This window comes from Hydractinia symbiolongicarpus, chromosome 13, assembly GCF_029227915.1.
Source record: "Hydractinia symbiolongicarpus strain clone_291-10 chromosome 13, HSymV2.1, whole genome shotgun sequence".
NCBI classification, from domain to species: domain Eukaryota; kingdom Metazoa; phylum Cnidaria; class Hydrozoa; order Anthoathecata; family Hydractiniidae; genus Hydractinia; species Hydractinia symbiolongicarpus.
The window spans coordinates 20,992,541-21,018,595 of NC_079887.1; the positions used below are offsets into that span (position 1 = coordinate 20,992,541).

Genomic DNA, 26,055 nt, shown 5'->3' on the forward strand with positions numbered 1-26,055 from the left:
AATCGATTATGCGATGAATTTATGCGCTAAATTAGTCGATGCGCTGTTGGCATGCGCTAAATTATTCGTTGCGCCGAATTCATGCGCTAAATTATTTGATATGCTGTTTGCGTGCGTTAAATTATTCGACGCGCTAAATCCATGCACTAAATTATTCGATGTGCTGTTTGCATGCGCTAAATTATTCGATGGTTTTGGCGCCTCAATCAAAATTCAAGGATTACAAAATTTATATGGCTGACGAAAGAACACGAGCTATATTAGAGAAACTTGAATTGAAACACCTTATTTTGAAGTTTAGTGAAGAAAAAATAACCGCTGATTTGATACTAAAGCTTTCTCTAAAGCATTTTAAAAGCTTAGGTGTAACAGATAATTGAGTTATAATAAACTTGAGGGTAACATTTTGCAGCCTTGGTGGAATTACACCGCAAAAGTTAAAGTTGGGAAATGGAGGAGCTCCATAATTCCTAATACCTGAAGAAATCCTACAAAACCTACTCGATGACGGCTGTCTTATTTCGAGGATCAGCAATATCTTAGAGAGAGAACAATTTATAGAAGAATAGAAGAGTATGGACTTAAAAAGCATAACTTTACAGAAATGTTTAATGAAGAGTTTGATTCAATTCTGAGCACTGTGACTCAAGAGTTTCCTAATTGTGGCGAAGTAATGTTACGAGAACTGTTAAGGGAACGTGGGATACGAATTTAAAGGCAAGTGCTAAGAAAAGGTTTGCTGAGAATTGATAAAGATGGTATTCAGTCTAGAAGCAAAAGGGTCAAACCACGTATGGCATACAGATACAAACCAAAAATTGGTGCACTGGTATTTTATAACTACTGGGATCGTTGATGGGTTTAGCCGGTTACCTGTCGGTTTATTTTGCGCTTATAACAATAAATTGGACACTATTCTTCAATATTTTCTATTTACAGTCGGCAAATATGGTCTTCCAAGCAGATTAAGGTGTGACAAAATGAAGGAAAATGTTCTCGTAGCAGATTACATGCTAGAAAAGCGTGGAACTGACAGGCGAAGTGTGATAGCAGGTAAAAGTACACACAACCAAAGAATGGAAAGACTTTGGAGAGACATTTTTAGGGGAGTGTTGTCTTATTTTTATAACCTGTTTTACTTTATGGAAAACAAAGGTATTTTAGATGTGACAATTGGATTGCATTTGTCTGCATTACATTATATATAAGCCCCTAATTGTTGCTACGCTTGAATGGTAGAGACAAGCATGGTCTACTCACCGATTGAGAACAGTCAACTCTTCTCCCATCAGATTGTGGGTTTCTGGACAGATCCTTGAACCTTTGAACTGCAAACTAAATTCCATATTTTTGAAAGCTACTATAGGACAAGGAAAGATTTATATACGTCCAAAGTCGTTGTCGGTAATACCTCTGCATAAGGTAAGTACAGTAACAATTTATATCAAAGAAAAATGTTTAAATTGTTTTGAGGAGTTCTGTCTCGAAGAACTGAGAGACCATACTCAGTTATGCATGCCATACTTTGAATCTAGTGATGATTCAGAAGGTGCATTACCCCCATGTGTTATCAAATGAGGTGACCCATGAAGAGGAAAACAATAAAATAACTGAAACTAAATCTGCTTTTTAAATAAGCTATGAGTGCATTCCAGAAAGAAGGGATCAAAAGCAGGATAATGCTAATAACAACAAAGAATTTGATCTCAATCACCAACCAAATCATCAGTTATTGCATTGATAACCAAGTGAATTCACCAGTCGAGATATTACGATATATTTAAGTGATTACTTTATTCGGAGAAACTTTCGTGAGTCCAAAAACTCGCGAAATCTGAAATTTGAAATTTTTGTCGAGATAAACTTTCGCGATTCGTGATTTTTTACGTTCTTATAAAGAAGTGGCCTATATTTCTTATGATAGAAAACGGAAGAAGTGTTTTTAACGATGTAATTTTCTTTCTAATGGTATGTAAAAACTTCTATTCACAAATTGGGTTCATCGTCAAAATCACAAAACAGATCAAACACATTTCTAGGCTCGTCTTCTTCTGGCACCCATGCAACGTGGTCATCGTCTTCTTCGCCAGTAACTCGGCTAAAAGCATTCCCCTCCTCTCCATCAAGTCTGCAAACGGCGTCCAGATTCAGAACTAATAAGGTAGGGTCTTGATCGGCCAAGGGATCAATATCACGGAAAGGATCTATCGTCGGTAGCTTACTTAATCCAAGTACAATGGCATCGTATATTCCAGCGGCTTTCCATCCTCTTTTTTATATCGGGAGGGCGAGCCAATTGAGGGAAAGTCAAGAAATACATTTAAAACCAGCAAAATTTTAGTAAATAAAATTTCGCGAATCGACAATTTAGAAAGTTTGTACTAAATAAACTTTCGCGAATGGCTATTTTTTAAAGTTTTGCAAGACAAAGTTTCGCGAAAAAGGTCAAAAAACGCTCTCGCGTAAGTTTCTCCGAATAAAGTATGATGTTGGAATAGTTTTTAGTACGTAATTACACTCAGCTTCACACCACTGTGAGAAGTTAAAAAAACGAACACAAAAACATTTCCTGTTGTTGTTGTTGTGAGCTTCTTAAAAACTAAAAAAAAAATCTAAAAAGATAAATATTCTATGAAAATGTATCTATGTAGTGTTTATTCTTATTTTTTAGGCTTGAGTTTGCTTCATAATGGTCCATTACCGCAGTTTTTGGAAGAATACCTGCAAAAAATATTTTTTAACAAAGAACCTGGCAAATTCAATGAACTCCGAAGAGCTTTCAAGGATCTTGGAATTTTCCAAGTTTGTATTTTATATTTTTAGATGTTTCTCTAAAAGAATTTTTCTCTTATAAAAGTATTTCCTTTTATCCGTCTGTTTTCTAATACCTAAATTCAGCATTTTAAGGTTTATTAGCAGGGGGCGTTAATAGAGGAAATACGGTAAGTAAATACACAAGGAAAAGATTTGTTGAGCGTTGTATTTACATCTACACTCAACGATTTTATTTATTACCATAATTAGTTGTCATTTTTTTTCAGATTGTGGAAGCCTTTTCTTTTATGCTACCCCTTTTTTGACCAAATCCTAATGCTATTTCCACTTTTAAAAAACTGGTCCACTTGCTTCAGCCATAATGGGCAGCTGAAGGGTCAAACGAACATTACAGGCAGAAAAAGCTTTATCCGTCATTAATTAAAATATTTGAGGCACGCACATGGTGTGTCAAATTAAAATTTCCACGCGCTCGCTCCGCTTTTTTATAAACTAAATAGCCAAACATTTTCTATTTTGTATGAGCAGAGTTTCACAAAGGAAGCTGGCTTCTGCTACCTTAGGGGAAGAAATTACGTGCGGAAGAAATATCTATATATAAATTTTCTATTTTTGTTACTGTTTAGGTGAAAAACGTTCGGTTTTTTCGCTTCCCGATGTACTAAGGTTTGTCACTGGAAGCGAAGAAGACCCTTTGTTAGGATTTGCACTGGCCCCTTCGATAAATTTTTTCACGTGATGGAAGAAGGTCGATTTCTTCCGACAAGTAACACTTGCATTAATCAATTGCAATCACCAATGAAAAGTAATGCTATTTCCCTTCCAGACGAAAACACTCTGTTCGGTTTATATGACTTCGCCTTTTCTAGTCGATTTTTTGGACAAATTTAAAAGTCGTCGACAGTTTTATTATTTACGCCTATTAGGAACTTAACTCTTGTGATTAAATGTAAACATTTATGCTTTCCTTCGTTACTTTTTCACTGATTCGAAACTTATTTTGTAATTGGTAGTTGTTTACTTGTAAACTTCGCTTTGTTTACGGCGTTCTTTTCCAAAGGGACGCTAAATTTTTGAAATATCCAGAGAGGATATTTTTGATATTTTAGCTGTCATCGTTTGTATTTATTTTCTTATGTTATAGGAGAATAAATACTCCGTAATTTCTTCAGAAATTTTCGATGTACTTTGCAAGATTAGACTGACGCTTAATTGTAATACTACGGTAAAGTGTTCTCGCGAAATTGTTAATTTTCTATAGAATTCAGAAGCTACCATTTTTTAATTTTAATTTTGATTGAGGCGCCGAAACTATAGAATAATTTATCGCATGCAAACAGCGCATCGAATAACTTTGCGCATGAATTCAGCGCATCGAATAATTTGGCGCATGCAAACTGCGCATCGAATAATTTAGCGCGTGCAAACAGCGCATCGAATAATTTAGCGCATGAATTCAGCGCATCGCATAATTTATCAAATACAAACAGCGCATAATCGGATGAATTCATCGCATAATCGAATGAATTCAGCGCATAATCGAATGAATTTAGCGCACAATCAAATGAATTTAGCGCACAATCGAATGAATTTAGCGCACAATCGAATGAATTTTTACAAAATCGAATGAATTATAACAAAATTGAATACAATTAGCGACAAATAGTATTTTATGACCGAATGAAATCATCGAATAAGGCAGCCTTGCCGTTCCATAACATACAATTTACGTTGACAACGTCCTGCAGTTTAGTAACTCTTCGGCTACCGTTAGATAGGTCTCCAGCTCCTTCTTATAATCATGTTTTTCTTCAATGTATTTCGTCCCATTTGAAACCAACTTATGTTTCATTTTTAAATTGGACAATAAATTCTCAGCTTTTTCTTTAAATTCCTGTAAAATAAGATTATATGATAAAGATACCCCACCAACAAGCTTAACTGCGAAAAACAAGAAGATACTAGTGATTATTATTTCTTCCAACATGTAAACAGACCCTTAATGTTAAAATAAACATTTGGCGTTACAAACATTTAACATTTAATACACGCTGAATGTTGAACATACCAAGGGAGAGTCGAACAAAATTCCATTTATTCCGTCATTAATGACAGCACTGTTGCCGGTGTTACGACGAGCAAAAACAGGTGTACCAATATGTAACGCCTAAACATTAATAGGTTGATTCGTCAAATCTTTGCACGATGAATAAAAGTATGTATTAATACGATGGATTGCATAGAAGATCAAATTTCCGCATTTGCAATCCAGTTCTGCAACCAACAAAATGTTTGTTCAAAGCGATCGTTAGCAAGAATGGCGTAAATTTTTGTCAAGTGTTGACAGTCAGTAAAATGGGAGTGGTTACGAAGTCCTACCTCTAAAACTGCACTAGCCATACCTTCATTGAGTGATGAGTTGACAAGTGCAAAACTTTTTTTGATCAAAGCATGAGTTTGTTCTAACGAAACTTGGGGAAATATGTATATCCCTTCCAATCTAGAATACCAAAAATACTTCTACAAAAGGCTATCCTTGAAAATATTATCCAAAATGCTCTGCATATGAAACTTGGTATAGTGACCAAAATAAAAATGACGTCAAAAAGTCACTGCTAACGTGGTATTTCTAATTTCTATTTCTATTACAAATTGATCCTAATTTTGTATCGATCGAGGTCAATCGATTCGACCAATTTCGTTCAGGAGAAAGCCCGTCCATGCAATTAAAAAAAGAGTATTTTTAATAATATCGATATATATCACACCCAGATCTCAGTATAGGTTACGGGAACTAACAAAACAGGTACTTTGTTTCGTGGTGTCATTCGTGAAGAGTGAGCCAATGACACAAATGTTTCAAAATTTACGTCAGGGCTCTTTGATTTCACTGACATACCGTTGAACGCGCAAAGAATGTACACGAAAAATTTGGTACTTTTACAAAAATTCCAACGGCGATTGTTTACAAAATGAGGACAATTATTAGTTTGTATGTACAGGACACTTTGATTACACTTACATGCGTTGCATTGTGCACATAAAATTTGGTACTTATACAAAAATGCCAAAGGTGAATGTTTACGAAAAGAAGACAACTTCGACTTGCTTGATGTCGTTCTTAAATAGGGAGCATGTAAGAGTACGCTAGCATTTATCAGTACTAAGTAAAATGAGTCAAGTTTAAATATTATCTTTTTTTTATGGTTAGCTAGAGTAACTACGAAAGGACAAGCCTGAGGATTTGGGATGACCCAGTCAAAGTTGAACACCTGAGCGGGAAATTACATTGCAATTTCTTGCATGGTATCCGGAGAATTTCCCCCCGGTGAATTGCCCCCTGGATAATTGCCCCTGGAGAATTATCCCCCGGAGTTTTAAAAAGACATATATATATATATAGGAACAACCGCGCATATGTGAGATATATTTGTATAAGTAATCCTGCACATTATCTTCCAAAATGATGCAAAGATCATAGATCGAGGGGGATTTGAACGCACTACCTCTCACTTGCTGGGCGATGTCTCTACCGAAAACGCTATCGATATTACTAAATGATGCACAATCGACCAATCAAATTTCCGCAATTGTTAAGCTCTTAACACCCCCTACAGAGGCACTTGTATATCTTTTTCAAGGTCAAGCTAAAAATACGGAATAAATATAAAATTTTTTAGAAACAACGGTGACATATGTGAGATATATTGGTAAAAGTAAACTGCAGAATATCTTCCCAAGTGTTCAAGTCCCACTCGATCCATCATCTTTGCAGCACTTGGGAAGATAATATGCAGGATTACTTATAAAAAAAAAAAAAAACACTACATATATATGTCTTTTTACAAAAAAGTACACTTTTTTTAATAAAATATTTTTATAGCAGCAAAAGGCTGGAAATGGGTGAAAAATATAAGAACAAAATAAGAACAACTCTAGGCTGAATACGTAACAAAAATTCTTTCCTGATTCTTTAAAAGAAAGTACGAGTCATTTTATTGGGGGCAATCTTCCAGGGTGCGATTCTCCCGGGGATAATTCTCCGGGGGTAATCTCCCAAGGGGCAATTTACTGGGGGGCAATCCACCGGGGGCAACTCCCTGGGGGGGGCAATTCACCTAGTACCTTTTTGCATTACAGCTACACATATTCAAGAACACCTATCAGAAAAATAATTATGAGGAATTATTTTGAAAAAAGTAAAACTGAAAATTCTTGCATGATAAACATTGGCAATTTTGTGATTTATATAAAATTTTTCGAATTTTTCGCTTAGAAAATTTTCAGGTTTGAAACTAATGGCCTAAACAGAGGATAGAAATCTCAGTTTTTAACCTATAGTAATAATTAATCTATGCAACAACTTCTTTTTAGTTTTCTTATACTCTCACAGATGTTAGTATTGAATAAGCTTTGGTGAATTGAGACAAGACAAAGTGGTTTATACTAATCACAGAACGACACATAAAATCCTGTTAAGGTTACCTTAATTAGAAGTAAGAACATTGAACGGCTTCCCACTGTGCTACATCAAGACCTCGTCATTACATTATCAAAAGTTTAAAAAATAATTCTAAACTGACTAGTCCCTGCAGCTATAGCTTCAGTAAAAATGGAAATAATTATTATATGTTTTTAGACCAGTTTGATAACATGAAGCCATTTTTCCCCACTAATATCATAGTTTCTAAATTTTGCAATTTTCAGACACAGATAAAAAGAAGAACTTCGCAGGTATTATAACTCGGAGTCCCCAAAGTAGAATTTCATTCTCAAGTGAAATTTTGTTTTGTTTATCTTAGTAAGACGTTAGCTTGACATTAATTTTGTCTTTGTCTGGCCAGTGTCCCGATAAACAAAAATTGTGTACTCGTTTCAAGACTCTGAAACAAAACACAGGGGTGAATGAGGCAAAACATTTGCCTTTTGACAGAAGTGATAAGAATGTTTGATAAAACTTTAAAGCATGCGGAAAATTTGACGACCTTACACATGGGCAGGGACGGATTTAGTTATGTGTAATGGTGTAAATACACGAGTGCAAATTTGTCCCCAAAAAGATAAGGTTTATCTCTGTAAGCCTGTTTTTTTTTTTTTTTAATTTTACGCTTTTTAAGTCTGAACAAAGCAGGATAGAACCCGTGCACAAGCCTTTAACGTGTAAAATCTGATTTTTCCAGACCTCATTCTCCGCGCCCGGGTTCGATGGTCTTGCTTCTATCAGAAAATATAATCGGGTTGCATTTTAATTATCATTTTTACCATTTCCTTTCTTTCCTTTCAACAAGGTTGTTGGAATATTTCGACCAATTATGATGCGGGAGGAAAAAATTATCGTCACAGTAATACTGTGAATACTTTTCTTTCGGGTTGCCGTTTCTTTAAAAAAAAAAACATGTTATATTTTTGGTAATTTTGCTTTGAAAAGTACATAACGAAAAGTCACGGTGTTGACTTCACCACCATTTTCAGCATGCCTATTTTAATACGTAGAATTTAGTTGGAAATTAAAATGAACCCCCAGTCATAAAGTGAGAGTAGAAAAAATACGTGCTGCAATAAAAAGGACGCTCCGTACAAACGTGACATCTTTAAAAAAGCGGCCAGATTATGATTCATCCTCAATTACTATATTATCACATAATCTGCTTTTAGAAAATGTGAAACTCATCAAAAATGGTAATGCCATAAAATTTCAATCCATTGTTATTGATGATTCAAATATCGTTAAAATAAGAGGTAATATTAAAACAACACTGTTTATGATAGCTGCATATTACAACAATCTTTTATCTGCGAAATTTTTTTTTATGAAAAATAGGTTTACCGCGACAACATATTTGGAAGCATGCCAAGCTACATACTCAAGGTTTGACTGTTCACAGTTATGGGAGGGATCGTAAAATACTCAAAAAGGTTTATATAGCTAGCTACGTTTTTTATTAAAATGACAGAATCCTTTAAAAATTATGCTAGCTAGCTACACATGTATATAGCTACTTACACGTGCCTCTGCAGCGCTGGCATGGTACTAGGTAGATCAAAATCTTAAAATAAATATTATATTAAGGTGTGACCATCCCCCATCATTAGAAAAGAGCCGATGTTCTATAATTTTCATTGTGGGGTGCCTCAAAATCCTTTTTTTTTAAAAATTATTTAAAATTAATTAAAACTTCCTCTTCTTTCGCTTGTACTACTCATGGCATTTCTTTTCAAGTTTTTGTCAATTTCTCGAAAATTACTTTTCCTCTAAATTATTACGCAACTCGCTATTCGCGAAATTCGCGGAAATCAATTCTTGCGAAATATAAGGTACGTCGTCTAGAACAAAAGTTATCGAACATAAGGCAACGAGAATGGGAAAATTAGTTCACTATAACAAACCTCACATTTCAATTTTATCTCTACAATATTTAGCATAACAAATGTCCAACTAAAAGAAAAAGAAGAACTGGTTATTTAGAACACTGGCATGACAACAACGCAGAAAAAAAATCGCATGTAGTATCTCACGTAACAGCAATTTTTTTAATAATGTGGCCCTACCTCTGGACCAATCACAACCAAGCAAATAGATGGATCTTGTTGATGCCAATCTAATTTACAAGAAGTTGCTGTAGTAATTTTGTGATACACCAAAACTCGATTTGAACCTTGGATTGCTCTAACAGTCGTAAATTTGGTACAAGCAAAGTGATAGAACAGGTTGCAAATATTTTGAAAAATTAAAATAGCTCTTATTGACTATGTGAATCTAAAATTCATGACTTTTTCCTGACATCTAGACAATATTCTTGCCCTAGTGGATATCTGTCCACATGTTACGAAATCAGAAACAAGTTTGCAAGTTTAGAAACAGCACTTACCTGAAAACACATCAAAGAGAAAAGTGACGTCTTTTACAGGTCTTATACCACCCACCAATAAAAAGATGCGCTATATAAAAAAGTAACATTATGTTTTCGTGTAAAGGTGACACAATTTCAATTAGAACAGTCAGTTTTGTTTTGTATATCCTGTAGGTGGGACCATATCGCCATCAAACGGAAGCAAGTTTATCATTGGTTGATTCGCAGTATTTGAAGTTGGCTGCGTTTTTAAAGAAATATCACAACATGAGGGAGCAGCAGAAACCTTGGAAAGACTGTGAAAAACTCAATATGTTATTGTGACTTATGTTTATAACTAGCTTCTGTTGTAAGGGGTTCTTTTATTCGACAAATTTTGTAACTTAGACATTGCTTAATATAAGAAAAACGTTTTTTAAGATGAACTGAGGATTTTCTCTGATCTTCGTTTTATGCAGGAATGTCAGGAATATCGGTAAAATAATTTTTGGAATGACTTTTGCCGGGGTTTTCTGACAGTAAGAACCCTTAGTTGTGAGTGTTTATCAAACATGCTTTTATGCAAGCTAACCCGTTTAACAACCAATATTTTTTCATGGCTCTAAAATACAAAAAAATTAACCCCGAAATAAAAACTTCTTTATTAGCGAGAAAGAAATTTAAACAAACGTTTAAATCTCTTACACGGCGTAGTCATGCTATCTCAAACATCTCTTTGTCGTTCCTAGTATTTTAGTCCATTTTTTCTCTTTTTACATCCTTTCTTAGGCTCAAACTAATTTTCCAACTGACATCCTCCGAGACAAAGAAACTCCACAGTAAACTGATTCCTTTTGCAAATTCAAACAACAACACAACTTAAAATCAGAAAAAAGCAACACTAAGCTTACTGTAACCTCTACATCACTAAAAAACTATCAGAATCTCTAAGTCGTCACAACTAGTTTAAATTGCTATCAAACCAGGTTTCTTCCAAATACTATTTTTTTTTAAAAAATAATTGTCTTACCATTTGGTCAATCGTAACTTTCATTGCTTCCTAAGTGGAAAATATATAAAACATAAAATTGTGGTGGTATAAAACAATGTAAAAACAAAACAAATAGAGCTACAATTCGGACATGATAAGTTGGAAGAAGACAGAGCTAGGTTTTAAAGATCGTCCTTACATGTAATTATATACAGTTTCCGTAAAGCACACAAACCTTAAACTTGCCTAAATTTTTAGAACAAAAATCTTACTCAATACTAATTTTAGTCGCCGTTGCACACACCATTTTCTTATTTTTTTAGAATATCACAAGGCCGTTGCGTGGACATTGTAGAACCATAAATATTGTGTCGCAGCCATGTCTATTTTACGAAAACCTGAAATATGCAATGTTGATTTGATGATGCTTTACACCATGCTTGCAAGTTTGATGACAGACTTAACTGGGAAAACTATTCATATTATTGTGCAAAGAGTGGCAGAACACTTAAACGGCTGTGCACCAATCTCAAATGGATGCAGAATCTCTACAAAAAATGACGTGATATTCTTTTTCTAACAACTACACACCTTCTCAAGATTTGAAAACAGATCTTCAAATCCATAAATTCCTGGAATTGTCTGAACACCTGAAGAAACAAATTCAAAAGTAATAATGAATGATTTTAGGTTAGAAACATCCAAAACAAATAAAATGGTTGATGAAGCTACCTTGAGGTTGCACAATGATAGAATTCTCTGCAAGCCCATCCTAACGAGAAAGATTCAAGGAGACTACCATACACCATAAATGAACTAATCAAAATTTATTTCACAAACAACAAAACATACCCACATTTTTATTGCTGTGTTCTTCATGTCATCAGTAAAAGCGATAAGATACCTAAATGTTAACATCCCTATACACTTAAGATGGATTTACACGAGGCGAATTGTGAATGGTAAATTCTATGGCGAACTAGAACGTCTTTCACCCGCAAATCTAACGGTTTCAAAGAAAAAGTAGGAGCATATAGCTTTCTAGTTAACCTCTGAAAAGAACATGCTACTTCATCCTTGGAACGAAAAACAAAAATGTATTCTACACTTTTCTTATTCCACCTTGCTTTCTTGACTACTTCCATCATGAGGTTTGCTTTTGAAGTGTTTTCTACAGACACGTGCAAGTCAGTTCCACCAAAAATCAATGCAAATGGCACCACACTATCTACAATAATAAAAAAGTATTGTACAAAGTATGACACATGGTTACAGATACCTTGTAACGTATTTATTTGGTGAAACAGCAAGGCAATGTCACCTAACCAGGAATTTCCACAAACACTTAATTTTAATATCTAGCTTTCTTTACCCCATAATAGAGCTTTCCCTTAAAATTATTATTTTCCAGCACACAGGCTTTTTTATGAGGACTTACAATCCTGGACAGAACTGTTGCCACAAGTCAGTTTTTTTTCGTCATTTTTTGAAGATGGAAAAAACCTTAAATGGCTAATTCTCCACATCCAGTAGGCTGGAAAATCGTTACTTTTGAAAAAGCAGAAGCCGTTTAAAATTTGCTGGTCGCATTAACACCCCCGAACAATTAAATAATCCACGTTCGGGCCCACGAAAGCCCCATAATTCGTGGAAAATGGTCATGCTGACAGCACCAATTAGAAGAGATTAAGAGCTTCTTAATCTGCTCTGAACATTGACAAGTTTCCAATGATTAACAGAAAAAAAATGAGTTTGGAAGTATTTATGTTTCTGAACAGTTTTTTTTTTATTTAAAATCCTATAAATCTTCATCGCTACCTGTCAATTCGACAATATATTCACTCAATCAGAAACATTTCAGGCCAAAAAAGTTAAAAACAAACAAGTCTGACATTTGGACATTCTAACAACAAAGAGGTTTACTAGCAGGATGTTACATCTTATTTTAAATAAGTTGACAAACAATGGAAGGTGATTATTGTATTTACAAACAAGATATAATCATCAACTTATAATTCCATTTTCTCACTGGCTAAAGTAGGACACGGTGTTTCTTACCCGATCTCTTACCCCTAGTGTAAAGTTTTTTTCCATTGCTATTGCTTGCTTAAACAGGAAACTTTTTTTGTATAAACAGCGGATCAGTTTTTCTGAATTTTGCTTATGATGATTCTTATTTAATCATTTATTTACTTCTCAGCAGGTTAGGTAAAAGAATTGGTTTTCTATTTTTTTTCATCAATTTTAAGTAACAAACAAAAAACAACAAAATCAGTTTTAATATTTTACTGATGCGAACCTTACCTACTAGTAATGAGCCAGCATGAACAAGATGGATTCCAATAACGGCTTTTATTTCGTGCAAAATAACATATTCGTTGAATTTTCTTGACGATTCAAAATCAGAAATATCACAAAGGTGTGTGGCGTATCTCTTCTTTAAATGTGAGCTATGAAAAAAAAATGTTAGCAATATTAAAGGTGCATTTCCACTTCAATTTGTTGCAAATAATAATAGCTATCAGGCCTAGTTGTGAGAAAAATCGTAGTTGATACACTTACATTGGATGTGATGATCACCACACCTTACTATACAAAAGTAATGCGTGTTATAAAAAATAAATTCCATGTAAATTTATTTTGACAATAAGTGACAAGAGATTTCAGGGCTGTTTATATGGAGACAAGCTGGCTTGGCAAACACAGTTAGCCGGCTTAGCAAACCCAGTTGGCTCATTTGCTAGAGCAGTTATAACTTGTGTTTATATGTAAAACCTATTTTGGTTATGCAGATTAGCTTTGAACGATGAAAACATTGAGTAATACAGGACAAAAAGACCAAAATTCATAATGCAAACAGAAAGCATGGCTTGGTGGAATCTGTTTACATGGAAAAAATTCATCCTAAATTTTGGTAATGTGGGTTTTCTTACTACTTGTTAACATATTTTATTCTTGGTAAAGGTTTGTTGAGTCGGCTAATGTTGAACCAATTTAACGAGCTGTCTTACCAGGCCATCATCTCACCTCATTATAAAAAACTCCTTAAATAAAAGATTGTGCCCGTTACAAAACTTTTGCTAAAATTTTTAAAAATATATTGAAGAGTTTTTCTGTACAATCTATCATAAGAGTAAGCCCATGCTCCCAAGCCAGACCTGCCAAATAAAAACAACATAAAAGTTCTGCTTTTGTTGCTTGTATTGGCAAGAGATTAAAATCTTTCACAGGCAATTAAGGACAGTACTTCAAATCTTACGTTTTTCTAATGATCTTATTAAATGTTTTAAAGAGGGTAGGTTAACAAGAAATACCTATCATTTTTTAAAAGAAAATTCTAGATTTTCACTTCACACTCTAAAACCACACGTGTGAAAGCTACCTTGATTTATCAAATTGTCGAAAAACATGACTTACCATATTCGTTCTGCAGTCGTCTTGTTTCCAGTACCATTAGTCAGTTTTGATAAAACAGCCACTGACATCATTAATCGAGATACTGCGTTACTTTCATCCTAGTAATACAACTATTGCTCGTGATGTATATAACCAAATATCTAGAATGCTTTTGATGCATAAAAATTTACTTAGTCAATTCTGGTGATGGTGGTTTTTCTGACTTAAAACTGAAAAGAAAACGTTTTGTAAAATAAGGATAACTTGAGTTCAAGAAGTGAACACCAGAAAATATATTATTAGGCATTAAAATAACTAGCTATAGAAAATAAACCAAAATTGTTATCATATTCGTTCCTTTGTAAATTTTGAATTTTCGGATAAATCATCTTACAAAAACAAAAGTTAACAAGGATGAACTAATAAAACGTTTTCGAAAGAATTTCACACCTTTTTTTCTGCATTTTGAAGGTAACATTGTTAAAGGAACCCAAGGTATAAAATGATGTTGGACTTATGTTATAGAGCTTAAAAAGTTGGTTAACAAGTCTTTTTTAAATTTTTTAAAAAGCTCTTTTCGTTTTCAAGATATTCACATTTAAAGAATTTCAGATTTAATTATGCTGCGTAAATTATGATGTCATATTTCAGTAATAGCAAATTTGGACATTTTCTTTCATTAGTAATTTTAGACCTGTTAAGGGATGTGCATTCAAACTTTATCAAGGCATAGATATTATAAAGATTAATTAATTAACATAATTTTTTTTGCCAAAATGACACTCGCTTGCTAATCCCACGCCTTTGATAAAGTTTGAATGCACACCCCTTAACAGGTCTAAAATTACTGATGAAAGAAAATGTCTAAATTTGCTATTACTGAAATATCAATATCAAGATATTATATCCATGCATTGATGACTTGTGAACCAACTTTTTAATCTCTATAATATAAGTCCAACATAACTTTATACCTCGGGTTCCCTTTAAACTTTTACAATAACTTTCACACAGTAAGCATTTCATCGTTCTAGAATTTTTCTGCAATCAAGGAGGGATAAAGAAATAACTGAGTGAAATGAATATATATCCATATATTTGTAACATTCAAAAAATTTATACACACATAAGTTTACATACTAACAAAAGGAAAATAAACGATTACAAAATGCTACCCAGGACCAAATTTTAACAGACTTAAATAAAACGATGGAACAGGGGATAGAATGTTCGTGTTAAGAACACAATTTATGTACTTGATGTAAAAAGCAGGTAAATTTGATTACAGAAGGACTTTTTGAAAACAAAAACAACCCTGCTGTATTCGTAATAATGATTGAATACTTAATAAAGTTTAAGATTGAGAACTGTTTACATGAGTTATGTGAATCCTCACTATTCCAGTGGAAGACTGGCATTTCACTTCAGTCAAATTACTAAAGAAAAATTTCAAAGCAGTCAAACATTTTGTTTACAATTAGTGCATAATCTTGAAAGTCCCAAATAGGGTAGATTTGGTCCTTTATTTGCCACCCCTAAATTAAATTGAAATCGAAAGTAAAACATAACGTAATCAGTTTTCACTTTGTTTTGAAATTTCATTTCAACATATGTCACTTCTGCCCTATGTAAACGGTCTCATGTAAACGGTCTCTAAATTTATCTACATCTAAAGGGGTTTAACGAATACAACTTATTTCAGTGGCGACTACTTTGGATTGGGTCATTACAGGTACACCTAAATGTGCTGTAGAGAATTATCAAAACGACGACGCCAACGTTTGCGTTTCTGATAAACTAGTTCAAATTTCCACATCATGTTTATTCAATAGACAACTTACATTTGAGTCTTAACTAAAACCTTTCTATAATAAGTTAATTTAACATTTGATATAAAATCTGAATCAGAAATTAGTTAAAATATAACTGATAATTGCAAGTGAAAGTGTAAAAAAAGTAAGCTGAAACAGTTTCATGGTGACCACATAAACTTAATTTTCATAACAATCAGGACATTATTTGTCATTATTTCAGGAGATACTCCCTCTATTTTCAACAAGATGTTTTAACTTCTAACCTGACCATCAATAGATATTACACCAGCTTACAGTTTTACTCAAACAACGGTTTTATACGTCTTTGCTCTTATTGAGAATTGTGGAAAAAATGAAGAAAACTATATGCTATGAAACAAATTTACATTTCATAAGAGAAAGTAGTGTTGAAAAATATCTCTTTTGACCTTTTATGGGAAAATTTGGTAAAAATCCCAATTCTTTTCTAGGGTCGTGGTCACCATATATTTCTCGGTCAGAAAGAAACAATGGCATCTTTTTCAAATGCTTAAAAATAAATTATGTTGGGGAAAAGATAGGTGAGATGTGAATTTTTTATAAAGCACCTAACTTCATCTATCATCAACAATATAGAAATAGGATACCATCTGCTATCACATGATAAATAAACGCCAACTGCAATCCGTCACACATTAGCTCCCCTTTTAAATATTCCATCGCAACAATACTTCACTGTACTGACACATAGATGCTCACCGCTATTATTACCAATAAGATTATACAGCAGACAAAAATGATAATCTTTTTCTAAAAATAAACAATACATGAAAAAATAAAAAATACATGAAAAAACCATATCGTTTCTCTTCACATCAATTTACATTTAAGATGATTGATCAAACTCCAAGTGACAAGTACATTTCACTAAAGAGTCAATGTGAAGTCTAAAAAGGGGGCGTTTACTTGACTAACCCGCAAACTTTATGAAAAACTTTAACATTCACTTTATTCCCATAGAACAAGACAATTTTAAGAAACTGATAGACTGATACATACTAAAATAAAAAGAGTTTAAATGTATTATTTTGAAGGTTAAAAATCAAAGTTTGTGTAAGATGGGACAGAAAATTAGAAGATTCGCATATTGATTTACTCATTTATTTATTTGCAAAACAAAAACAATTGGAAACAAATAGAGTCAAATAATATATTTTTGCTAAAACCAAACAAAACCTAAATCAACATCAACAACAACAAAATAAAAAGCACTGATTGAAGCCAACATCATAAAAATCTCTAAATATTTTTCAGTACAAATTTCCAAAAGATTCAAGCTTTAGAAATTTCAATTTTTACCATTAACGTGTTTTAAAGATTAACGATGTGCACAGCCTTTTGCTTTCTACATAACCCACTGTGAGAACCATGAATCTTTCGAAGGGAATACTGATCATAGGAAATTAACGTTTTGAAAAATTACCATTTTTTACTCCATGAACGTGATGCTGAAAAACTAGTTAAAAATTTTACGCTAAGCAAACATCATTAACTGAGTTTGTCAACTCATAGAATTAACGTTAATTAAATTGATGCGGTTAGAAATTAGTATTGAAAAGGGGAGCAGGAAGGAATAGTAAAAATGACACAATAATACAATGCAACAGAGCTCTTTTTAGCAATATATATAAACAAGGCAAAGAAGAGCAAAAACAGAACAAACATTTTTGTTGTTGTTGACTAAAACAGTCTTGTGCTTAAAAATGTTAAACAAGCCGATTCCTTATCGAAGATTATCAGATTTACGCAAATGTTAATTTCCTATAATAAGGTATGTATTACATTTAGCATTTCGAAACCTGCCAAAAGCCATTTGAACTAAGTAGATATTGTAAATAAATTGAAACAAATTGAATAAGTTGAAATATAAGATATATCATCTCACATTGGATATATATACGAAATAAAATTACAACATAAACATGTTAAATAATCAAACTGAAATGTCATTTTATATGTATTTTATAAAAAAATGAACATAATATTGTCATCAATTCCAAAAATAAAAAATTAGTCACACTATTTTGCAGCAAAACTAAAGTAAAAAATGGTGTAAATAATTATATCCGCTATTCATCTTTAACTAAATTAAGAAAGATTTACTTTTACTGTCTTTAGCAATCTTTTATATTACCAAAATACAGTACACATCCTCTACTTCGAATGACGTTAATCCACTATTTAGAACAACTTTTGTGGTGCTTGGTTTAAGAAATACGCTTAAACACAGTTTCAGATCCCTTCTGTGTTCGAATTAGCGGATGTATGCTGCATTTTGTAAAAATGCTAACTTTTAGGTTTGTTGATTGGTTTATTAACTGTTCGAACTGTTTTTAGTGAACATAAAACCTCAGATCATTGTATTGGATAAAAGAAGTTCCAAAGAAGCTGGTTAAAGGACAGTCTGAAAAAAGTCTTGAAATATAAAAAAACATTGGAAATCATTAATCACATAAGCACTTAGTCAATACCTCATTTTAACCAGCATCCAGGACTTATATTTAGCATTATTTTAACACATAACGAAGGTTAGGTTAACTAAACAAATTTATGTTACAAGCATTAATATTATAATATAAAAAAGAAAAAAATTAACCTAGCTTATAATACAATTTATTTAAGTTCAAAAGCCACCACAGTGGCTATGATAGCAAGTACGATAAGTACAATAGCCAACACAATGATTTTTTTCTAAAAGAAAATTTAAGCACAAGTTAGTTAATTAGTTTGTGAAATTATATTACTTTAACATTTTTTTCAGGTTTATTTTCTTATTTACATATCCTCAGGGTGACTCACATATTCATAAGTTAATGATAAAGGTTTTTCCCACACGCTAGGAATAGTATTTTTAGGATACTGTATAAAAAAGGGGGAAGGGGCAATAGTTTATATAATTTATGTTGGTTCATTTGTTAAATTCTTTGTGCTTAAACATTTTTGTTAATATGAAACCTCAAATCATTGTACTGCCTTAAAAGACGCTAGTTCTTTACTCTATAATTTTTTTATCATCCTATCTTAGTTAGATACAGAGAAATGTAAAGCATATTGTAAAATGGCAATCACTAAAATAAATAGTTCATTTGATTCAATAAAGATGATTCTTTGAGCTAGTCTTCAAGATTGTCTCCAATTTATTAATCAATAACAATGAAGTTAGTTACTCGTTCTTGTTTACCAGAACCTTTTAGAAACCTACTTGATAGTTTCGCAAACGACTGGCATCCATTACAATTTAGTGTTATGTTAAAAAAAATACATTAATATTATTAAGTAAGTATGTTATATAAAATATAAAGAAAAAAAACAATTAACCTAGTTTATAATACTATTTATTTTAGTTCAACAGCCAACACAGTGGCTATGATAGCAAGTACGATAAGTACAATAACCAACACAATGATTTTTTTCTAAAAGAAAATTTAAGCACAAGTTAGTTAATTAGTTTGTAAAATTATTTTTCGCTAACAATTGTTGTCAGATTTATCTTGGTTTGTTTATTTACATATTTTTTACATATCTTCAGGGTGCTTAGCATATTTAAAAGTCAAGTCAGCAGGGTTAGGGTTTAAATTAAGAACTTTCCTAGTCGAAAAAATTATCATGTTATTTACCTGCTATTTAATACATCAATTTTAATTTATATACATCGGCAAATGTTAATTAGAAATGTTGTTGCGTAAAACGCTTTAATCACACTCACAATTAATATTATTTGAACACCCACAATTATTGGAGCGTTTGAGACATAAGATAATCACTTCACATAATGTATAACTCTCTTACAAACACTTGTCCGGTTCACACCAAACCAAAACATTTATCAGTTCAGCAAGCAATACATACACTAATGTTGTGAACACAAGCCATGTCAGAATTATGGTATAATAAATAGAATGGCCAGCTAAGGTCATGAAATCAACATACTGATATCAATAAAGTCCATTTAAGATCATTAGCAAGCAAACTTTATAAAGTGCGAGGTGCACATATCTATTATAGCATCAGTGCCTAAAATTGCTTGTTGAAGTTCTTAATAATAGTAACAAGGTTGAAAAAGCAAAATTACGATTATGTACAACAAAACACCTCAGAGGCATTTTAAAGATTTACTATGACAAATTCCTACAAGTTTAACATGGTACACAATGTACATTAACATTTTTGCATAGTCTTAGGCAAAAATGAGGAGGGATGAAATGATTTTATTCACATTTTATTGGTATAAAAAGAATGCAGTTTGTTAAAAGGTAAAAACACAACAAAGAGAGATATAAACATAAATAGAAATTATTTATACATAGAGTTAAATTAAATAAAAATAAAATAAAAATAACTGAACACTATGTGCATTATTTTTGAAAATTATGTGTACTGTAGAAAAATGATTTTTGAAAATGGATTATAAAGAAATCTAAAATTTCTGTGTTACTTGTACAAAATTTGACAAGTTTTCGAGAGTGAACCCTTTTTCAAGTCACACAACACATCAAACTTGTACAGAGAACATGGAACAATACAAATTTTCTCAAATCAACATAGTAGGGTCACATTAAAAATAATATGCGATAATATAAAGTATTGCAATGAAGGTTTTAGCATGCTGATGTCAGCAATGAGGATCTCTCAATAAAACAATAGATATAGTCGCGTTATCTGAGACCAGAAAATATAAAAATAGCAGCATTCTGTAAGCAAACCAGGTAGAAGCAGCAAAGGACTAAATCCAATTACACAGTTTTATTTGATTATCATCACACTTAGAACAGGGATGCATTATCATCACCCTAGTATAACTTTGCATATGGAATATATTAATGATAAAACAAGGTTAAGAAATAAATTTCGAGCTCTAAATTTATGAAATATTTTGTTCACGTAGCCAACTAGCTATAAACATGCTTAGCGTGTTTCAAGTTCCTTTAGAAAGTTACCTGTTGATACAGAAGGTTATGCTGAATATAAATATAATTTGCTTTCAAGTGAATAAAAGTTTATATTGCTTGAGTTTTCATTTTTTTATGCATAGAGCTAGTCTGCCCCGTGGTTTGCTCGTCTGTGTCTGCCATTTTCCTTTTTGTTCAGGAGAATTGTTGTTGTTGTGGGTAATGTGCATTATTTTCCTTGAAAAAACAGCCGAGTCTTTTTTTGCTCAACCTTATATAATCACATATTATCTTTAAAGAGGACCAGCTTTAAAAGGACTTACTCTGCGGGCTTTACTTTGATACCGAACTGCTTTTTTCGTATCTACTACTGCTCGCTGTACATATTCTGCAGCTTGTTCAACATTAGTTTCAATATGATCAATCATTTCACCCTAAAGTTAGATCAATGAAAAAGGATCAACTAACAACACAATTTGAAGTTTATGAAAAGTAATTTGGAAAAACAAACTGTATCTCGTGTTAAGGTGTTGAGACTTTATAATTATATTGTTTCCTAATATTAATGCACAATCAGTAACATAACAAAAATTACAAACATCAAAATAATTGACGTAAAAGCTTCGTTCTGACTTTTTAAGAAAAATTAGTTAGAATGTCTGTAATAGATAAGCTTTAAATATAGAAAAGTACTTATCTAAATTTTAAGTAAAACATGATTACTTTCAAAATTTACAATTATTGCGGATGTTCGGATCAACATAAACATTCAACAACAAATGATAATAAACAGTGTCATTGAAGTAAAAGTACAATGTGCATCTACATGTACAGTCGTTGGTACTAGTGCACTCACCTGACTTTGAACAAGAATAGCCATATCTGTAAAGATCTCATGCAGTTGCTAAAAACAAACACTATTGTTACCAAACATTGCATATCAAAAAGAAAATATAAAATAAGTTTGAAAACTAACTTTAATACTATCTTCAAGCTTCATAATGTCATTGTGTCTAGCTTCAATTTCCTTCAGAGATTGTTTGGCTTGTTGCGTATCAGTGATGATCTAAAATATTATCAAATAATTTATAATAATTTAAAGAACATTATTCCTAAGTCAAATGGAAGAAGAAAGCAGTCTTTTAACAAACTCAAAATGAAGAATAAGTAACATGGAAACATCAGGTAGTTGTTATGACAAGAAATACTTTTATCTACGTAAATTTTTTACGTTGCATATAATTTTAACACAACAGAGGTGTTTTTTGTTATTTTATTGTTGTTATTAAGATTGTTCTTACCCCTTGTGTAAAAATAGTTGGATTGCCACCTTCAATTATTTCTTCTAGTTCATCGTCATCCATTGCTTTGCCAGCTAAAAAAAACAATTGCAAAACCTTATGACATATTGGAATTGCACACAACCGTAGATAATAACATTTATATGTAGAAAGTTCAAACAATAGCAATGCAGTAATGGAAATCCTTCGAGATAAGGACACCAATAATGCAAATATAAACACATTATCGAAAAACTTATTTATAAAAAAACCTCACCAATATGAAGTTGGCGTTTTATTCTATCTTTGCAACGTTCTCTGTATTTGTTTTGTATCTCATTGTACTCTGACATTACTTCAACAAATTCCCTTGACAGAGTAGAATGCTAAGGATAAAGATATGAACATAATAGCAAATTAGATAATTGAAAAAAAACAAAGAGTTATTGCAAAGAGTACATATCTTACATTAGATCAGCTAGTACTAACCTGGCATTTTTTAATTCTGATATCAGCATAGTTACCACGATTTGCACTTTCTTGATCCTTTATGGACTTTTCCATACCTGAAGTAACAACATAGATTTTTAATCAAACTTTAAATATATATGTACAGTAATTGTTTGATTTGATATCCGTCTTGGATAGACCAAATCCTCGATTTCCTTAACATGTTTTATTGGAAAATTGCTATACAACATTGAAAAGAACAGTTTAGCTTCTTCTACTTAAGCTGCTGCTATTGGGAGATTCTAACGTTCACAGATATCTTCCAGTACCTGAAGACTTACCCTTGAGACTCGCCTTTACTTTGTTGGCACATTTTTGTACCTCTTGCATTAACTGTTCAAGCTCTTCTTTTACACGGTCATCAGGTTGTGGTGCTGATAGTATTGTGCTATGCTTTTTTTTAATGTCTTGAACATTCTCTTGAATCTCTCTTATATTTTGTTGAATATCTTCAACCTGTAATTTTAAAAGGTATTGAGATTAGTTATTCTATAAAAGAGGTACAGATAGTGTATTTGTGTAGGATCGTGTGTTTTCAAGGAATAGTTACGCAGATATCGAAAATTTTTTGAAGACATAATCAAGACATCAATTCTTATTAGGGCAGTGTGGCGAGCTTTGAAGAATTGACTTAATTTTGGTCTGAGGTAGTCCCTAGTTATCCTGGAGGGGATGAAACCACCTGTTTCCATGTTATTTAGCCTCATCTGTCTAAATTACATTCCTGTTTTTTAATGTCAAGAAAGTAAATTTTGGATTTCAATGTTTCTCTGAAGTGACTTCATAAAAACTAGAAATAAATTGCACTTTATAGGCTGATAAGTAACAATGCTTCTTTGAATGATCAAACCAAAACACTTTGAAATTTTGTTACCTGACTAAAGAAGTCATCTAAAAAAGGATTCTTCTTATGTGCTTCAACATCAATCACTGTTTCTTCATAATCAGGTGGTTGGTCATCATTTCGCGCCTAAAAAAATCAGTCCAAAGTCAAGTTTTAAATTTTCATTTACAGCACTTAAACCAAGACACTTAACAAAGCGGACCACTGATGGTGTGTGACATGAATGATGAAGGATGCTGTTGCAAAGATCAAAATTGCAAGAATCGTGAGCATCACCATCTATTGCAATATATCATGAAACTTATATTGTGATTTGAACAACTTATCTGAATACCTGAACAATTTATCTGATTACGTTAACAATCCTTATGGCATTAGGAAATTTCATTAAACTAGTCTGTGTCCCCGTGAAAACATCCACGCATCCATGTCCATCCTTTTTAAACAGCAATGTGCGCCTGGCAGACGTATACGTTATTATAATATAGATAAATAAGACAGCAGCAGCTAGTTAGTAAGAAAAGATGACACGCAATATATAAATATTAAAGGAAACACTTTATAAATTATTCAATTATACAAAAAAAATGTCTGTTTAAAGAAAAGAAATATTAAACAGCCCTTCAAATTAACATTGTGAAAATCTAAAACGTGGCAGTTTTGTTCGTAAGAAAAGATTTAGGTATTTGTTTTCACAACTACCTTTAAAAAACCTTAATTCCCTATTTTCTTATTAAATTTTTTCAGGTAAGAGGTAAAATAGCAGTTCTGCAGTGTCAGTTTCGAAATTAAATATGACACATATCTTTTATAAAATGTAAAAAGGTTTGTTTAGGACTGATTTTAGTATTTAGTTTCAGAGAAGTGAAAAAAAACTGGTGAAAAGTCAAGTGTATTTATTCCTAGCGAAAGAGAAACAGCTGCTTTATTACCAAAGACATGAAATATTTGGCGTTTGTGGCACGATGTTATAAAGTAGATGATTCATAAAAATCCTCCAGCATTTAGTTATAGGTAGTTGGTGCTTATAATCACTTGAAGTTTTCAAAAGATTTCAACTCTTCATCTTAACTTTGTTTTATAGTCATGATTGCCAACAATATTAATCTGAAGGGCAAAATCTAACCTAACGCTTTTTGGCTTAGACTATTTTGTGGGAGTGGTGTGATCACATGTACGAACCCCACACACATATTGTAATCTTTTTGTGGTCATCTTTTGGAAAATTAAACTTATAAAACTAGCTAAAAAAAATAATTAATAAATAAAAAAACCTTTGACAATACAGAATATTATTTTAAGTAATGATTCATTCTTAGTATTGTTAGCTTTGTAATATTAAATATTGTCTATTTAAATTTCTTATTTCGAAGGTACCTCAAATTAAAACTGAAGGTGTTAGACATAGCTACTGGACATTATTTTTACGTGCTTTTATGATGAGGAAGAAAAGTATGCTTTCAGATCCTATGAAATGTATTGTCGTAAAACTGCATACTTGTTGATGTTTGTCTTTATCCATAAAAAGCTGTGACTTATTTCATCGTTATTTTAAGTACTAGTTGATAAAGCACATAAAAATGAAAAAGAAGCATTATTTGAATTTTGATGACGTCAGCAACCCATCCACAAAAAAAATAATTAATCTATTGTGTAGAGCTTAAAGGGCTGTTCCAGAAAATATATATGATCATGTGCTTTTGATGAGCGAATAATGACATATAAGGGTTTGTCGCATAGATCTTAAAACGCTGATGAAGAAAATGTATAGGATCGTGTACTTTTGTTGCAGAGATATTAGGGTTTAAAGGTTGTCATCAACCTGTTCATTCCCAAACGGGTTCGGTGACCCAGGTTTGGGAAACTTACCCAAATTGGTCCCAGGTGGTCCCTAGTTACCCATGCGGTGAAAAATAATTGATGTCACCACCTCGTTTCCAAGTTATTTGGCTTCAAAGTTTTAAGTGCAATGTGATGGCTTAACCAATCATTTTAAACAAATTGACATCAGTCTAAATGCATTGACGTTGCACCGTAATGTTAGCAAATTTGACATTTGAGACATACTTTTTTTGGCTACATCAAAGGAAAACAAACACATCCACTTTGCCTGTTACAGACACACAGACACACTTTCCGTATTATTATATAGATTTTACAACCTGAAAATAAACCTTGCAAAACTTATGTTTGCAGACAACTTTGTTTGGTGCATGTAATGCCTAAATTTCTTTGAGAAAAGCTGGTTTTAACGCTTATGCTGCGTCACATTTAACTATGTTCAATCCTTTAGGCCATTACCTATTCACAGAGGAAAAAAAAATGAGACAATGACAATTTTTTAGCATTAGTTTGAGAATACTAAACTTTATCTTTTTGTTGATATGCTATTTGATTAAATAACAATTTTCTGCTTAGAAATTTAAAACAAAAATAAACAGACATTTAGAAATTCATTTTATAAAAAAAAACATCAGAAAAAAATGGTTAATGAATGGACGGTTAAAAACATGCATAGACATTCTTTTATAGGCAACTTGGAATCTAACCTGGTATTTAGGTTGCTTCACATTTGTTTTATTTCAAAGTATGTAATAGTGCCTTGGGTCTTAATCGGATAGGTATTGACCTGATTTTGTTCTAATGAAGTGAAACAAAGATAAGTGAAAACTTTCAATCCTATTTTT

The 26,055-nt window shown here is 32.3% G+C and overlaps 2 protein-coding genes across 6 annotated transcripts in view; both read right to left on the bottom strand.

The window, feature by feature from the left end:
- Window positions 1-4,365: 4,365 nt before the first annotated feature.
- LOC130623555 (glycosyltransferase 1 domain-containing protein 1-like) lies at window positions 4,366-14,449 on the bottom strand. Of its 2 annotated transcripts, none has more exons than XM_057439047.1 (13): window positions 14,014-14,449; window positions 12,901-13,046; window positions 11,647-11,824; window positions 11,449-11,500; window positions 11,329-11,368; window positions 11,188-11,246; window positions 10,636-10,665; window positions 9,645-9,714; window positions 9,325-9,374; window positions 9,168-9,211; window positions 5,155-5,275; window positions 4,844-4,942; window positions 4,366-4,669 (listed from the first exon to the last, which is right to left on the bottom strand). In XM_057439047.1, exons 1-13 carry the CDS (start codon window positions 14,082-14,084, stop codon window positions 4,502-4,504), a joined length of 1,128 nt encoding a protein of 375 aa, XP_057295030.1. In that variant the 5' UTR covers window positions 14,085-14,449; the 3' UTR covers window positions 4,366-4,501. The 2 variants fall into 2 exon arrangements, with proteins under 2 accessions (XP_057295030.1, XP_057295031.1); XM_057439048.1 differs by having other exon boundaries at window positions 11,719-11,824; window positions 14,014-14,445.
- Window positions 14,450-15,071: 622 nt separating this feature from the next.
- Window positions 15,072-26,055, bottom strand: part of LOC130623560 (syntaxin-1A-like) — an 87,191-nt gene continuing 76,207 nt past the window's right edge. For 2 of the 4 annotated variants that reach the window (XM_057439056.1, XM_057439054.1), the window contains 9 exons: window positions 23,399-23,494; window positions 22,806-22,980; window positions 22,504-22,580; window positions 22,292-22,400; window positions 22,036-22,109; window positions 21,711-21,800; window positions 21,591-21,638; window positions 21,058-21,168; window positions 15,072-16,595 (listed from right to left, as the gene is read on the bottom strand). In XM_057439056.1, coding sequence (XP_057295039.1) covers window positions 16,518-16,595; window positions 21,058-21,168; window positions 21,591-21,638; window positions 21,711-21,800; window positions 22,036-22,109; window positions 22,292-22,400; window positions 22,504-22,580; window positions 22,806-22,980; window positions 23,399-23,494 — 858 coding nt within the window. In that variant the 3' untranslated portion in view covers window positions 15,072-16,517. Of the gene's footprint in view, window positions 16,596-16,932; window positions 18,537-19,163; window positions 19,259-21,057; window positions 21,169-21,590; window positions 21,639-21,710; window positions 21,801-22,035; window positions 22,110-22,291; window positions 22,401-22,503; window positions 22,581-22,805; window positions 22,981-23,398; window positions 23,495-26,055 lie in introns of those variants that run through there. The other 2 variants (XM_057439055.1, XM_057439057.1) reach the window with 2 other exon arrangements.

Coding starts and splice junctions, on each gene's coding strand:
- LOC130623555 (XM_057439047.1), bottom strand. CDS start 14,084: ATGATGTCAGTGGCTGTTTTATCAAAACTGACTAATGGTACTGGAAAC. Junction 9,715..10,635: donor AAGTTACGATTGACCAAATG/GTAAGACAATTA, acceptor TTTTTTATATAG/CGCATCTTTTTATTGGTGGG. Junction 4,943..5,154: donor TGGCTAGTGCAGTTTTAGAG/GTAGGACTTCGT, acceptor ATTAATGTTTAG/GCGTTACATATTGGTACACC.